Source organism: Euleptes europaea, chromosome 2 (genome assembly GCF_029931775.1).
Source record: "Euleptes europaea isolate rEulEur1 chromosome 2, rEulEur1.hap1, whole genome shotgun sequence".
Taxonomy (NCBI): domain Eukaryota; kingdom Metazoa; phylum Chordata; class Lepidosauria; order Squamata; family Sphaerodactylidae; genus Euleptes; species Euleptes europaea.
This window is the reverse complement of record NC_079313.1, coordinates 114580914-114597242: the sequence shown is the minus strand read 5'-3', so window position 1 is coordinate 114597242 and position 16329 is coordinate 114580914. Positions and strand designations below refer to the sequence as shown.

At 41.4% G+C, this 16329-nt stretch overlaps 1 protein-coding gene across 1 annotated transcript in view; it reads left to right on the top strand.

Annotated features, from left to right (window-relative positions):
- STK4 (serine/threonine kinase 4) overlaps positions 1-16329 on the top strand; it is an 81665-nt gene that overhangs the window by 4873 nt on the left and 60463 nt on the right. Inside the window, exons 2-7 of the mRNA XM_056845171.1 lie at positions 2165-2245; positions 7372-7500; positions 10044-10158; positions 12710-12874; positions 13906-14073; positions 15645-15782. Of these exons, the coding sequence (XP_056701149.1) occupies positions 2165-2245; positions 7372-7500; positions 10044-10158; positions 12710-12874; positions 13906-14073; positions 15645-15782 (796 nt within the window). The remainder of the gene's footprint in view (positions 1-2164; positions 2246-7371; positions 7501-10043; positions 10159-12709; positions 12875-13905; positions 14074-15644; positions 15783-16329) is intronic.

The following is a 16329-nucleotide window of genomic DNA, read 5'->3' as shown; positions in this document are numbered from 1 at the left end:
AGGTTTGGTTTTCAAAAAGCTATGTACAAGACTCTGGCCCTGCTACTTATTATGTATGGAAAGTCAAGTATGCACGCCAAGTATAAAAATTCATCTTGAGGATCTAATGCTTTAATATATAGTAGCTTTAGCTGATATCAGTCGTGATAATCACAGGCTTTGAAACATGCAGTCACTGACTCTTCATACTGAATTGTAATGTAATGCATAGGAAGCCAACTTGCCTTTAATGCCAGGAAGCGGCAAAAGCAATAAGTATTTCTGGCACTCCTGAATTGGAACAAGACGAAGTAAAGATTGAGCAAAAGCATAGACGGACTTAACAGTTGTCTGCTTCTCCTGTGCTGCTGCTTTCCCCCTCCCAGTTAAAAACCCCCAGAGATAAAGCCACTTCAAAGGGCTAATGTTAAAGCTGGGAGGGCCCCAGAGTAAATCCCCCCCACTCTCACATCTTTGCAGTGTCTGCATATGTATTGCATTGTCCACTAGTTTACTTGGTCAGCCTGCTGGAGCAGGGCTCTGGAGAGGAGATACAAACACTTTCTTAAAAAATTAATAGCTTTGCCCTCCTCCATCCTCTGGGTTGACATGTGGCATGTTTGCTGAAAAGGTTGGCCTTCATTCTTTGATCTTGGGCCAGTGTGGTCATTCTCTGTAGCAACTGATCACAAGGATCACTTGGGTCTGAATGATGAACACTAAAGTTGAGTTTGGGAAACTATGTTCTTGAGGGCTCTCTGTACCGATAGCTTTCAGTAAAATTAATAGAAGTGAGTGGAGGAATCTGTCTCCTTTTGTCTTTCACTACGCAAATCTGGGATATATTTTGTAATTAGGGTTGCCAACCTCCAGGTACTGTGGAAAAAAGACAGCACACGGGCTCACTCTACTTAAACACTCTATGCACTCTATATAAATAATTTTCCAAAATGCACTTTTTCTATCGTGTTGTTTTATATACACTGAACCACAAACTATATACAAGCAAGTTACAATACTTATACAACAAGGCTCTCATATAACTCAAAGTGAAAGAGACCAGAGTCTATAAAGCTCCCGAAGGTGATAAGATAGACGCTGTGATCAAGCGCTTGTAAACGGTTGTCACTGTGTGATCTGTCAGCGTTTATATCACAGCCATAGCCCGAGGATCGGTGGAGTATCTTCACCCCGGGAGACGGGGTGGGGGCCGGGAGACACCCGGCGTCACTGGAAAACAAGGAGGGAATGCTGGAGAATTCGTTGTGAATCCTGCTGGAAAAACATTGTCGGGTCTCTTGAGACCACATTCTATGAGAAATTGGCTGATGAAGCTTTTGGGCGAAAATGTTTCCTGATAGAACGTTCCCTCCTTGTTTTCCCGTAAGGCCGGGTGTCTCCCAGCCCCCACCCCATCTCCCGGGGTGAAGATACTCCACCGATCCTCGGGCTATGTCTGTGATATAAACGCTGACAGATCACACAGTGACAACCGTTTACAGTGCTTCATCACAGGTCTATCTTATCACCTTCGGGAGCTTTATAGACTCTGGTCTCTTTCACTTTGAGTTATATGAGAGCCTTGTTGCATAAGTATTGTAACTTGTTTATATATAGTTTGTGGTTTAGTGTATATAAAACAACACAATAGAAAAAGTGCATTTTGGAAAATTATATAGAGTGCATAGAGTGTTTAAGTAGAGTGAGCCCGTTTGCTGTCTTTTTTCCACACTGTGTTACAGCACTAGTGTTTTTCTTTCTTGGTTGAACCTCCAGGTACTGGCTGGAGATCTCCTGCTGTTACAACTGATCTCCAGCCGATAGAGATCAATTCCCCTGGAGAAAATGGCCGCTTTGGCAATTGGACTCTATGGCATTGAAGTCCCTCCCCTCCCCAACCCCACCCTCCTCAGGCTCTGCCCCAAAAACTTCCCCCTGGTGGTGAAGAGGTACCTGGCAACCCAATTTGTAATTGGTGAATGTTAATCTCTAATGCAGGTATGGTTTCTGTTATTACCTATTAACATTACCTAGTAACGTGTTTGTTGCTTGTAACTGTTAATTAAATGAAAGCTACATGATTTTTACTGATAAAGCTGATGAATTTGCTACATTAGGTAACTATAGTTTTGCATAAAGGCCTGATCTGTATAATATAGCTCAAGATGTTTTTCTTTGTTTACAGGCAGTTAAGGAAGTTAGATGAAGATAGTTTAACAAAGCAACCAGAAGAAGTGTTTGATGTTCTAGAGAAGCTTGGAGAAGGGTAAGTGTGTGATACGAACAAATATCGACCCTCTCCTTCCCCATCCTCTTGAGTCATGCACTGAACACTTAAGAGTGGCTGCCTCTTACAGAGACTAATTGATTTCCACACACTCAACATCAGACACTCACCTCACTTGACGATGAGGGCTGTTTGATGGTGGAATGCACTGCCTCGGAGGGTGGCGGAGTCCCCGTCTTTGGAGGTCTTTAAGCAGAGGCTGGATGGCCATCTGTCGGGAGTGCTTTGATTGTGAGATCCTGCATGGTGAGGGGAGGTTGGGGTCACTGGGAATGTGGGGGGGGGGAGGTAATTGTTAATTTCCTGCATTGTGCAGGGGGTTGGACTAGATGACCCTGGTGGTCCCTTCCAACTCTATGATTCTATGCCTATTCTGAAGTTTAATAAAAAACGTGAATTGTTACCTTAAAACTTAATATAATGCCTGGAGATGTAAATTTCTGGAAGTTTTGAAGCTGTGAAAGAAAAACAGTTTGGAGGGGTTCAGAAACATTTTTGGGGGGAGGGGGTAATTGAATATATGAAATGATTTCCTATCAAACCTAATATTATTTTACTTATTTAACAAAATCAAATGTATCATCTAGAACTTAGCTAATGTATTATCATCAATATATCTAATTCTCCATGTAGTCCCATCTGTGGCTTGGGGCCCTGGACAGACAAGACATATCTTCCTACAAACCTGAGAAATGCCCCGAGTTTGCAGAAAAATCTGAAATCTAACAAAAAAAATTGAGTTAAAAGCCCACAACATTATAAAAAGAGCACCTGTAGCTTTAAGAAACAGATGTATTACATTGTTTTGGCCTTTGAGTGAGGAGCATTGCAGCAACCATCCAGGCAACTTGCTACCACACAACTTGCTTAATTCATCCAAGACCAGCTGTTTGCTGGTGTTCAACAGCAGCCACTGCACAAAAGCCAGTATGGTATACTGGTTAGAGTTTCAGTCTAGGATCTGGGTTTGAATCCCCAGTCTGCTGTGGAAGCTCATTGGGTGACTTTGGGCCAGTCACACACTCTCAGCCTAACCTACCTCACAGGGTTGTTGTGAGGACAAAATGGAGGAAAAGAGGATTGAGTCCCCATTGTGGAGAAAGGTGGGATATAAGTTAAGTAAATAATAAATGTAGCTGAAAACAGGGTGGCAGATAAAAGGTAGGAGGAGAGAAGGAAGCAGGAAAAACTGAGGCTGTGGGGGCTGCCTGGAGGAAGGAAAGAGGAAATGGTGTGGGTGGGGTACAGTGGAAAGTTAGGTACCTCCTGCAAATCCTTTCAGGTTCCCCACTGTACAACTTGGCTTGGCTGTACAAACCTGGCCATGTTTTTCCAGGGAGAGGCTGCCAGGTGGAAAGAAGGAGGGAAAGCTGAAGACAGGGTGGCAGATAAAGGTAGGTTGACTGGTGGCTGGGAAAGAGAGAAGGAAGCAGGGCTTTGGGGGCTGCCAGGAAAAGGAAAGAGGCAATAACGAGGGAGGGTAAAATTAGATACCCCCTGCAAGTCCTTGTGGGTCCCCTGCTTGTAAAGTTATTCTATTTGGGATCTTTATAGAATGTAAAAGTATAAATTCCTTTGTTTCTATAAGAGAAATTGCAATTATACTCAATACTTGAGAAACAGATGCAGACTGCTGCACCCAATGCTACCATAGCACATGTATCTTGATTTTTTTTCCATCTGAAAAATAGGAAAACCTAAAAATTAAAGGTAAGAAACAAATTCCAAGTGAAAGAAAAGTTCATTTGGATGGAAACTCATACCTTTACAAAACCTTTTTGGATATTAAGTTCAACTTTATAATGTGTTATTGAACACATGGCATATTAACTGTTGCCAAAATAATTTACATTTAAACAAAAATAATGTTGAAAATATTGTATGTGTCCACAGTATACATAAGAATCATCACTATCTAATGGTGTATGTTTTAAGTTTTTTGGGGGTTTTTTGCTCTGGGTCTTCATATCTCTGATAATGCTATGAAGGAAAGCAAATTGCAGGAGGTGAAAGACTGGATCACACTGTCTGTAATCCAATGAAGTGGAGTATTATACAGATGGGATTTGCCATGCCCCCCCCCAAAGCCCGATTTCTCCTTTTGTTAACTAGCCAAGTTTATGTATCCACAGAGCTTGGGACGCACTCTTTTATGTCTATTTTGGCATGTTGGGTCCTCTTTTGAATACATCTATTTTTACATAATAATTAGTGTGCCTGAAATACCTGATTGGATTTGTTTGCTGTTGGTGGTTATTTCCCTGACTTAATGAGCAGTAAGCTTTTCCTCTGTGGCCTCTTATGTTTATGGAAAGTTCTTTATTTCTGCTTATTGTGGTTCTGTGAATAGAATTGGAAGTATACTGACAGTGTGGTCAAGTACCAAGTGAGGTAGTTGTTGGGTTTTATAGTGCTTCCAAATTTGACTTCTAGAATCTTGTTTTTTGAAGGGCTGGCTGATTTCTGGTTTTGGTCACATGGATCATCCCAGCAGGATGGGAAAATTCAGCTCCTGAAACTAGTCTTATCATAGAGTTGGAAGGGGCCATCTAGTCCAACCCCCTGCTCAATGCAGGATCAGCTTAGAGCATCCCTGTCAAGTGTTTGTCCAGCCTCTGCTTAAAGACTGCCAGTGAGGGGGAGCTCACCACTTCCCTGAGTAGCTGATTCAACTGTCAGATAACTCTTACTGTAAAAAACTTTTTCCTAATATCCAGCCGGTACCTCTCCGCCTGCAATATAAACCCATTATTGCGAGTCCTATCTTCTGCTGCCAACAGGAACAGCTCCCTACCCTCCTCTGACAGCCCTTCAAATACTTAAAGAGAGCAATCATGCCCCCCCTCAACCTCCTCTTCTCCAGACTAAACATTCCCAACTCCCTCAGCCTTTCCTCATAGGGCTTGGTCTCCAGGCCCCTGATCATCCTCATCGCTCTTCTGCACCTGTTCCATTCTGTCCACATCCTTTTTGAAGTGGGGCCTCCAGAACTGCACACAATACTCCAGGTGTGGCCTGACCAATGCAGTGTACAGCAAAACTATGACATCTTGCAATTTGGATGTTATGCCTCTGTTGATGCACCCCAAGATCACATTGGCTTTTTTGGTTGCTGCGTTTTTTGTCTTGCTGTGCTGTCAGGCATATAGGGAAATGTCTCTTGCGACATAAGTTCCCAAAGTCTGTGGACTGAAGTTATGCCATGGCTAATATGGCAAAACTGCGTTTTGGAACTCAGGATGAAAGTTTTTAATGTCTTGAAGATCTGTTGCGCTAGTTGCCATGGACTGCCCCTTTTACAATAATAGTCATTTTGTTTCTCTTTTGAGATTGGCTCAGACTTCTTCGAACTAACCACAGCGACCACAAAAACAAAGTATCTACACTGAGACGGATGTGTGTGACACGTCTACTTATTCCATCTCCTCTACACTGAGACGGATATGTGTGACATGTCTATTCCATCTCCTCGACTGTGCAAACCATAGAAAACCATTCTCTTTTTGTTTTTTAATTCAAGAAACATGGGGTGAGTCTGAAGCCATTAAGACCTCCCCATCATATTTGCCAGGAAGTTAAAGGGGTATAATTACTTTGATTAACCCACCTTCCATCAGGCTCCATTATCACCATAAACTTCATGAACTGTTTCTTTTTGGGAGGTGCAGTTTGTATTCAGAGACGTTTTTTTCTGTTTCTATGGGACAAGCAACCCTTCTCAGAACTCTGTTGATATCTTTAGCTACTGTTGCCTAGGGCTATTGGAATAGCAATGGTTGTGCACCCAAAGCCTGAGTATTACACTCAACTGTCATCTTCAGAAACATATATTTTCATATCTGTCAGTAAACTAAATGCTAGTGAGGACTATTTTTGTTCCTTTGGAAGCAATGTCAGTTTTGTTTTTTAATCCTCTCTAGGGTATTGCTCATACACTCCCTGTACAGGTAGCTTTTAGTTCTTAGTTTTAGCTGAACCTCCAGGCTCCGCAGTTCATAGATTCTTGAGAGATCCTCTCTGCTTTCCATAGCTGGAAGCTTGATTGTTACATCTTGCCAACATATCATCTTCTAAATCAACGGTTCCTAAACTTTTTGGGTCATGGAGCACTTTTCAGGAGAGAAATTCATCACGGAGCACGAATTTTCACCTAGCACCTATATACTAAACTGAATGACAGTAGTATTTTTCTTTCCAATCTTTTCAAGGAGCACTAGGAGATGTTTTGTGGCACACCAAGTGCTCCGTGGAGTACAATTTGGGAACCGCTGCTCTAAATAAAACAGGACTCAGTTTTATTATGACACCTTTAAAGACTAATCAATCTTATTCCAATATAATCTTGGGAGTCAAAGCTTAATTCATCCAATACATGAGAAATGCATTGGCATAACAGATATACACTACATGTGGCTGATGACATATGGGATAGGTTTTGGTGCATGAAATCTGGCATTTCTGCTGTTAGTAGTATAAGGAGGAGGGAACACCCTATATGCTCATGGATCTTTTTTTTCTTCTATAGCCAGTAGTGAAAGCCCTGTGCAAGTGTGGGGCTGTAGTTGCAGGCAGTTAAAAAGCCACATTATATATGCAAAATATATTATATTGTGAAAGCTGTATTAATTGGTTTATATGAAATTCTTTGGCACTGCCCTCTAGCAGAGATGGGACATGGACCTACTGCAACCTCTGTGTGAGCGTATATTTTTAAAAATCAGTTTATGATAACATTTCATTCTATCTTTTAGTTTGGGGTATAAATTGTTCTTGATCTCCTGGCTTGTGGTATAAGATTGTTACTGAACTGTTTGGCACACATGAAACTTGGGAAATAATTACTGGAGTCCTTCAAGCGGTGTTTGAGTTCTTCAGTGTGCAATGCATTCTGACATACAAACCAAAGTCCTTGAAATACTGTGTTGCCCTTTTATGGCATTCTAATTTTTTAATTTTTTTTTTTTGGCCACAGGTACTATGCCAGTATATTTAAAGCTATAAGTTCAGTGTGCAATGCATTCTGACACATAAGCCAAATTCCTTGAAGTACTGTGTTGCCCTCTTATGGTATTCTAATTTTTAGGTTTGTTTGTTTTTTGCTACAGGTCCTATGGCAGTGTATTTAAAGCTATCCACAAAGAAACTGGTCAAGTTGTTGCCATTAAGCAAGTTCCTGTTGAGTCTGATTTGCAGGAAATTATTAAAGAGATATCCATAATGCAGCAGTGTGATAGGTAAGTGCGTCACATGACTTTAGTTTCCAAACTTTCTTCCTCTCATCCACCTCTATCCTCCTTTAGTGCAAGGATGCTTGCCCCGATAAATTATGAGCTAAATCCAACACTGCTTTTTTGTCTCAAAGCCTGTCTTGCCTTTAATACTCTAAATAAATAAAGTGGGTTCTGAAGGTAGCTTTCATAAAGACAATCCAAGAAGTAAAGTATTGTAATGTGAAGCAGTAAAGCATTGTAATGTGAAAACTTAAAAATAAAAACATCACCCACTGAAATCATATTTACAGAACTAGTCCATTATACAGCAGACAGATTTACACACCAAATCCCCATTTTAGTATTTAAAAAGGTTTTATAGAGCTACTTGTTTAGCGTAACTTTCGTCTCTTAGTACTGTAATTTGTAGCTCAATTGTCAGTGTAAATATCCCAAGAAACTCATTTTTTTAATTAGTGTTGTATAGCTTCTTGTCTGGTTTAATTAAATGTAATTAGGTAAAATAATGAGCCCCGTGGCGCAGAGTGGTAAGCTTCAGTACTGCAGTCAAAAGCTCTGCTCACAACCTGAGTTCAGTCCCGACGAGAGTCAGTTTCAGGTAGCCAGCTCAAGGTTGACTCAGCCTTCCATCCTTCCGAGGTCAGTAAATTGAGTACCCAGCTTGCTGGGGAGAAAAAGGGAAGACGACTGGGGAAGGCACCGGCAAACCACCCCGTAAACAAAGTCTGCCTAGTAAACATTGGGATGTGACGTTACCCCATGTCAAGAATGACCCAGTGCTTGCACAGGGGACCTTTACCTAGATGAATATGCCTGTGGAGGATGTTATACACTCTTGATACTACAACCGAAAAGGCCCTTTCTTGGGTTGCCGGCCACCTAAACTCAGAAGATGGGGCACCTGAAGCAGAGTCTCATAATCTGACTGTAGTGGCCGGGTAGGTTTGTATGGGAGTGGGCAGTTCTTTAAGGTGTCCCCAGAGCATATAGGGCTTTAAAGGTCAACAAAAGAACCTTAAATTGGCTTCGTATCCACTTCCGATCTGACCCATTCACCTCATTGTACGACATGCTAAGGCATCCCTATGTCTCCCTATGGTACCAGCACATTCGGCTGAAAATTAATTCCTTAGGAATTAGTTTAGACTCTCTAAATAATTGTGGTGAGTCCCAAATTCTCTTTACCATCCGGCAAAGAATTAGGGACATTGAGGAACAGATTATAAATGCAGGCTCCAATATGACATGTTCCCCCTGCTTTCACGGATTGTCGACCTATATCCCCGGAGGAGCTCCTTGCATTCAAAACATCACCAATCCCCTCCATCGGCGGGCTTTTATGCTCGCCAGACTGAATGTCTTCCCCTCGGCAGTTCTCTCCAGGAGATTCCAAAATATCCCATTTAGAGATAGACTATGCAAATTCTGTCTTCTCGAACCTGATTCTATAACTCATATTTTACTGCTCTGCCCCTTTTTTTCTAGCCTAAGAAATCGTTTCATAGACCCAATTATTATGAATTTTCCTGGCCCCGCGAAGAGGACTACCCAACTCTTATTAGCTGATAAGTGCCCCAACTCGACTGAAGCAGTCGCAGAATATTTGGCAAAATTTTTAACTATGGATCTTTGTATTGTCAAGTAATAGCTTTGCCAATTGTATGTGTTACTTTGGTGTTTACAATGAATTTTACTACTGTATTATACTGTTATTAAAAAAAAATGGCCCCAGAAGCAAATTGGGAGCCCATGAAGATAAACCAAGACTGGAGTGAAATGGTCCTTATGACTCACTCGTTTTTCTTTTATGAGGCTCATTAGGTATACTTAGGCAAGCTGCTGTCTGACTAACCTTACAGGGCTACTGTAAGGGTTATTGAAGTAATGTATGTAAAGTGCTTTGCTGTGCAATCCTGAAAACACTGTCCTGGGAGTAAGTCCCATTGAATAGACCCAGTAGTTTTCTGAGTAGACCTGTTTAGGATTGCTGTCTTGAACATTTAAAATCCAAAATATATGAATGCCAAATCTTATGTGTCTCGTGCAGTGTGGCCTGTTGCATTAAACATTTTAGTGTAGCAAAAATAATTTCTTACTAGAAAACTTGATATGTTGCAAAGTGCTATTAATTATGTTATTGGTAATTTAAGTGTTGTACATTCTTTATGTAATTCCAGCTGCAGTAGTTTTAGCACCTTTTCATCACTTCTGTGGAACTGAATTATTTCCTTGGGTGGTTTTGTTTCCCTTTGGATTATTGAGCAACAATTGTAGGCCAGTTAAATCAACGTGTGCACCCTCCACAGCAGTGTTCTGTGTCGTGCAGTCTTTTGACATGGGAGTGAAACTGCAGAACTAAAAGAGTATGACAAGGGGTTTCCTGTTTGGGGGGTGGTCCTATTAATGGAACCTGTATCTTGTGCTAAGCCAGGGTTCCTAGTTAGATTCTTGGCTTGCGTTTTTTTTTGTTTTTTTTTTGTATTCTGCATGTAAAGCATGTGAACAATTTATGTCAGTTCAGTGACATATTCTCTAATTTCCTTTAGTCCCCATGTAGTCAAATATTATGGCAGCTATTTTAAAAACACGGACCTCTGGATAGTCATGGAATATTGTGGTGCCGGATCTGTGTCAGATATCATTCGACTGCGAAATAAAACGGTATGTGCCACTTCGGAGTCTTAATGCTCGACGCTTTGCTGTGGGGTGTGCCGAATTAACTTTATTCAATTATTTTTATCCTACCTTTCATCTTTTGAGCCCAAGACAGTTTGTAACAACCTGCCCCTCCAAACACGTTAAAGTAACTAAAATGCCATCTCAGTCAGAAATCATATCTGCAAAGAGGCCTCTAAAAAAACTGTGCTTGCGTAGCAAACCGGCAAAATACTTTCTGAAGAACTTGGTTGTCGCATCACCCTTGAGGAAGGTTGACAAAGCTGGAACTTTCTTCACTTTTTTTTGGCAAGGCAGTACTACAGGAACAACAGATAAAAGCCCAGACAGTGAGCAGTTGTGAGGGCAAGAACAAGAACCCTCAGTTGTTCCAAGGATCATATTTGGCTCATGCATTCATACAGGGAGAGATGGTCCTTCAGGTATTTATCCGTATGCTGAGGATGTCTTTCTAGCCGCTAGTTTGATTTTTTTTTTTAATGACATGAGGTGTGAAGATTCACACTAAGAAGGTATTCCTTCTTTGTTTCCACGGAGATGATGGCAGCTTTTTAGGTCTGTAGGCTCTTTCTGCTGGCTCTCTTCTTGGCCACCAGACTGTACACTTCTTCACGAGACAGTCCTGCATTTGCACACATATCTGACAGCATGTGGTAGGTGTGTGTAAATAAATGCTGACTATTGGTAGGCAGCAGCATATGGCAGTTCTGTTACATTAGAATATCCAGAAGAGCCAGTATGGTGTAGTGGTTATGAGCGGAGGACTAGAGAACCGGGTTTGATTCCCTAAACTTCCAACATGAGCGGCAGACTCTAATCTGGTGAACCGGGTTGGTTTCCCCACTCCTACACATGAAGCCAGCTGAGTGACCTTGGGTTAGTCACAGTTCTCTTAGAGTTCTCTCAGCCTCACCTGCCTCACAAGGTGTCTATTGTGGGGAGAGGAAGGGAAGGAGATTGTAAGCCGGTTTGATTCTCCTTAAAAGTTAGAGAAAATCAGCATATAAAAACCAACTCTTCTTCTGTGTCTTGAGCATGTTAAAGTAGAGTATGGCTTGAATTCTATGAACTGCAAGACCACTTGCCACCTATCAAACCTACATTTCTTATACTGATTGATCAATGCAAAACATGTCATTTATAACTTAGCCAGCATGTAATGATAACAGTATTTATATATTTATGGAATTTAAAAGTATAAATCTATAAGAAAAAGATTCGCAAACTCCTGTACCATATGCTACCATAGCAGAGGTATATTTAATTTTTGACATCTGAGAGGCGGGGGGAAAATAAGTTGGAAATAGGAAAAAAAACTTCTCTGGTAAAAACAAGAAAGTATATTATTTGGACAGAAACTCTCTCATAGTCAGAATAGGTAGGACTGCTAGTATGTTTGGATATTAACCTGAACATTATAATATGGAAAACACTGAATTTTATAATACATTATCATTAAACATGTAATAGCATTTTAATTGTTGCCAAAATTATTTACTCTTAAACCACAAAAAGTCTTGAAAATATTTCTCTTCTTTTTTTCATGGCTAACATTTGGAATGAGTGAAGTGTTTTGTAAGACAAGGTTTTTGTCACTCAAAAAGGAAAATATTTCATAGGTTTTTTTTTAGTGTAGCCCCATTAGAAAAAATGGGGCGGGGGAATCCTTGAAACCCTCCCAACACCCCGCAGCCTTCATAGTTTTAGTCATATAGTTCTTTCCTACTTTCCTCTTCCTCTGAGACTTCACTGTTGGAGGTTGCAGGACAGTATGGACAAAATCCACACAATTTTGAGAACCTTCAGTAAGGAGGGGGAACAAGACACAAACATTCTCGTCTTCCTCTTCAATGTAACTTTAGCCCCCAAAAAATCCATTGACAACAAGAAGAATTGGTTTTTATATGCTGACTTTCTCTACCACTTAAGGAAGATTCAAACCGGCTTACAATCAGCTTCCTTTCCCCTCCCCACCCTGTGAGGTAGGTGAGGCTGAGAGAATTCTGAGAGAACTGTGACTAGCCCATGGTCACCCAGCTAGCTTCATGTGGAGGAGTGTGGAAACCAACCCGGTTCACCAGATTAGCATCTGCCACTCATATGGAGTAGTGGGGAATCAAACCCGGTTCTCCAGCTTAGAGACCACTGCTCCAAACCACTGTTCTTAACCACTACACCACACTGGCTCTCAGAGCAGGACACACCTAACACCCACCCTCCAACTTCCCTTGAGCTGTGTGGCTTTTTACCCACATAGGGCCTTCCACCTCCAGTATAAGCTTTTCAATGACCAACTTATTAAAAATTCCCCAAGCTTATTTTTACTAGAAGTTTTTGTGCCTTTAGTGCCAATGGTTCATAGGGAATGGGGTTCATTAATTTATGCTTGTTGATTGTATAATAGTGAGACCCAGTTTATTCTGTGCAGAGTAATAAGATATAACATTCTCTTTATAGCCAGGGCAGTCTTGCATATGTTACTGGACAATATCCACTGCTGGCATCTGCTAATTAATTGCTTCCTTTCTCTCTCTAGCTGTTGGAAGATGAAATAGCTACAATAATACAATCAACACTCAAAGGGCTAGAGTACTTGCATTTCATGAGGAAAATACATCGTGACATTAAAGCTGGCAACATACTACTCAACACTGAAGGACATGCTAAGCTTGCAGACTTTGGGGTAGCAGGCCAACTTACAGTGAGTAGAAATAGTTCATACACCATTTTTATGTCATCTGGTGGAGCTAAGGTCAGAGAATGGGGTGGGTACGAGGGAATCTGGCTAAGATAAATGAACACAGTTAGATTTTTTAATGAAGAAATTGTAACATATTTAATGTTTGCTGATGGCTGCAGGGTCGGCTGTGCTCCTCTGGGTTTCTGTGGCAGAGCTCATGGTTGGTGTGAACCATCCCTCCCCCCCCCCATAAAGCTGATTCCCCCCTCCCCCAAGGTTGTACTAAATAATTAAGTGCTTTCAAGTCACAACTGATTTATGGCGATCCCAGCATGGTGAAGTGGTTATGAGCGGTGGACTCTAATCTGGTGAACCGGATTGGTTTCCCCACTCTTCCACATGAAGCCAGCTGGGTGACCCTGGGCTAGTCACAGTTTTCTTAGAGCTCTCTCAGCCCCGCTTACCTCACAAGGTGTCTGTTGTGGGGAGAGGAAGGGAAGGAGATTGTAAACCTGCTTGATTCTCCTTAAAAGGAAGAGAAAAGCGGCATATAAAAACCAGCTCTTCTTCTTCTCATGGGGTTTTCAAGGCAAGAGATGAGCAGAGGTGATTTGCCATTGCCTAACTCTGGACTTCCTTGGTGGTCTCCCACATCCAAATACTAACCATGGCTGACCCTACTTAGCTTCCAAGTGCTGATAAATTCAGGCTAGTCTTGTGAGATAGGTGGGGCTGAGGAAGTTCAAAAAGAACTGTGACTAGCCAAAGGTCCCCCAGCAGGGTTCATGTGTAGGAGTGGGGAAACAAATCCGGTTCACCAGATTAGAGACCGCTGCTTTAACCACTACACAATAATAGCTCCTCTTACTTAGACTTGATTTCTGTTGACTTAAATGTGTTGAGTCATTTTAATTCCGTTTATGGTTTCAGAAAAAACAAGTACTTTCCAATTTCTTGTGGGAAACCCCTCGGCATGTCTTCTAGGAAATTTTCTCTTTGTTACCACTCTTGCTTTTTTTAGCAGGGTAAATGTTGCTTTCCTATTGTTTTAGGATACAATGGCTAAAAGAAACACTGTGATAGGAACTCCATTTTGGATGGCACCAGAAGTGATCCAAGAAATCGGCTACAATTGTCTGGCGGACATCTGGTCTTTGGGCATTACTGCCATTGAAATGGCTGAAGGAAAACCACCATATGCTGATATTCACCCAATGAGGGTAAGTGTTGGGTAGAAACTTGAGTGCTCCACTCCTGGGAAGCTTGAGGAGCTCCTCTCTGTGGTGGTTGATCTTGCTTATAGGATCAAACCAACCTATTCTTGTTGGATCCATTTCCAGGCCTGATTAAATGAGATGTTCATTAGGAAAAGAGAACCTTTTCTCAAGATGCAGGAACGTTCTAATTAAGCCATAAGCATTCATCTTGGTATATTTGTAAGAGATTATGGTTATATTCCTAAACCAAGCTGTTTATAGATGCATACCCCCTTCCCTGGTTGTAACTACAAAAAAGAAAAAGACTTGGAAAACTTGTCATCTCCCTCTTTTGATGCATTGGCCAACTCTTGTGCTGTAATGATTGGTCATCTGTGAATATTTCTCTGTAAGTCATATGCCTTTCACTTAAGCGATTTAACCTCTTACCAGCAAATCCTGGGTCCGTGCTTCCTACTGTGCTGCTTCCTCTGAAGCAAAAAAAAATAAATCAGGTTTCCTTTGCCGCAACTATAAAAGGAAGATTCCAGTGCCCATTGTAGTATAAGAATCAGACTAAAGCCAAATAAAAAATACTAGACACCTTGAGTAGAAAAAAATTAGCACTGCTTCAAGGACCATGCCTGTTAGGTGCTGTGGAACACAGGCAAGATGTTGCTGCAGTTATCTGGCTTGTGGGCTTCCTAGAGGCACCTGGTTGGCCACTGTGTGAATAGACCTCTGGATTCAATGGTCCTTGGTCTGATCCAGCATGGCTTTTCTTATGGTTTTTGTTGTTCTGTTCCAGGCTGGAGAGCCTGCCTTGATCCTCATTAGTCTTCCAGATGTTGGTAGTAATTTAGCTTCCTGCACTAGACTCCAGGTGGTATGTTCTCACTTTGGTGCAGCTGCCATTCTGTGACCAAGGATGCTGGGACCCTCTTGTAAGTGAGAGCACTTTCTGCTCCATTCATGCCTGTTCTCTTCGAAGCATTTGGGGAGATGGCTACCAGATGCAGGGAGCTGGGATAATTTGGCAGACTAGATGGACCCGGCCACAGATTGCTGAAGCTCAGTAAGAAAATTTTTGGCTGCTGGAGGTGGACTTCCACTTTTTTGAATGCCACACTGAACTGAACTGACACTCTCACAGAACTAGCTTCCTTTCATAAAGTACAGTTTTCACAGATATGGAATAGCACAACTGCATTGTTGCTGTCATTGGCCGAATTTTTTCTTAAAATATAGAAGGTTGGTTCAAAACAACTTTGATATGCTACTAAAAGTGTAGGTTGTATTTACAATAACAGTGTGTCGGTGTAGGAACAGTTTATGGGCGCACATTTGGTACGTTCTAGCAACTAGGACACCTACAGAACAGAAAGGGCCCCCGTAGCTATTAAGCAGAGTTGGAAAGGAATCTATTGGAGCTTCCATTACATCCAGTTAAGAAATAAAAGGTTTTCCCTCAACCTTTAGTCTATTTTAAGCAAAATACAGTTGGAGTGCATTAATGTGTTTGATCTTTTCTGTTCTGCTTTTTAACAAGATGAACATGCAGTGGTGAAATTAAAAACTATTATTGTTGCTTGCAGGCAATTTTCATGATTCCCACAAATCCACCTCCAACATTCCGAAAGCCAGAACACTGGTCAGACGAATTCATGGATTTTGTAAAACAATGTCTTGTGAAGTCTCCAGAGCAAAGAGCCACTGCTACACAGCTACTTCAGGTCAGTACCCGCATGGTGGAATGTCAAGAAGACTTCTAAATGAAGGTGCTTCCTCCCTCCCCCCCCCCCCCATTCAGAGCAATCGACATACAGCACTCCTAAATTTTCACTTCTAGAAACCTTGTCTCCACTTTCCTGGCATAGCAACTTTTTTCTGAGTTCATTGTGCTTTGGCTTTCATAGTGCTCCCTGCCTGTGTTTGACTCAACACTACACTTGATAATCATAATACTATCTGGAGAAACAACTAAACGGTTTAGAGCACTTCACGTGCATTATTTCAGCAAGCTTTTAACAATCTAGTTAAGGTAAACCAGTATATTCAATTATCCCCATATTACAGATCTGAGTATGTGACTACTAGATTTTGGATACCTAGGGACTTAGCTAGATGAGCAGTTCATACTGATTAATTAGTATATTATAATAATTGCTTTGCTGATCTCTTAGGGAAAGCTTAACCATTTTAGAAGAAACCTTAACCTCTGTTGTCTTGAAGAGTTGAGTTGGCTAAGAGCACATAACCAAAATGAGGGCGGGGCACATG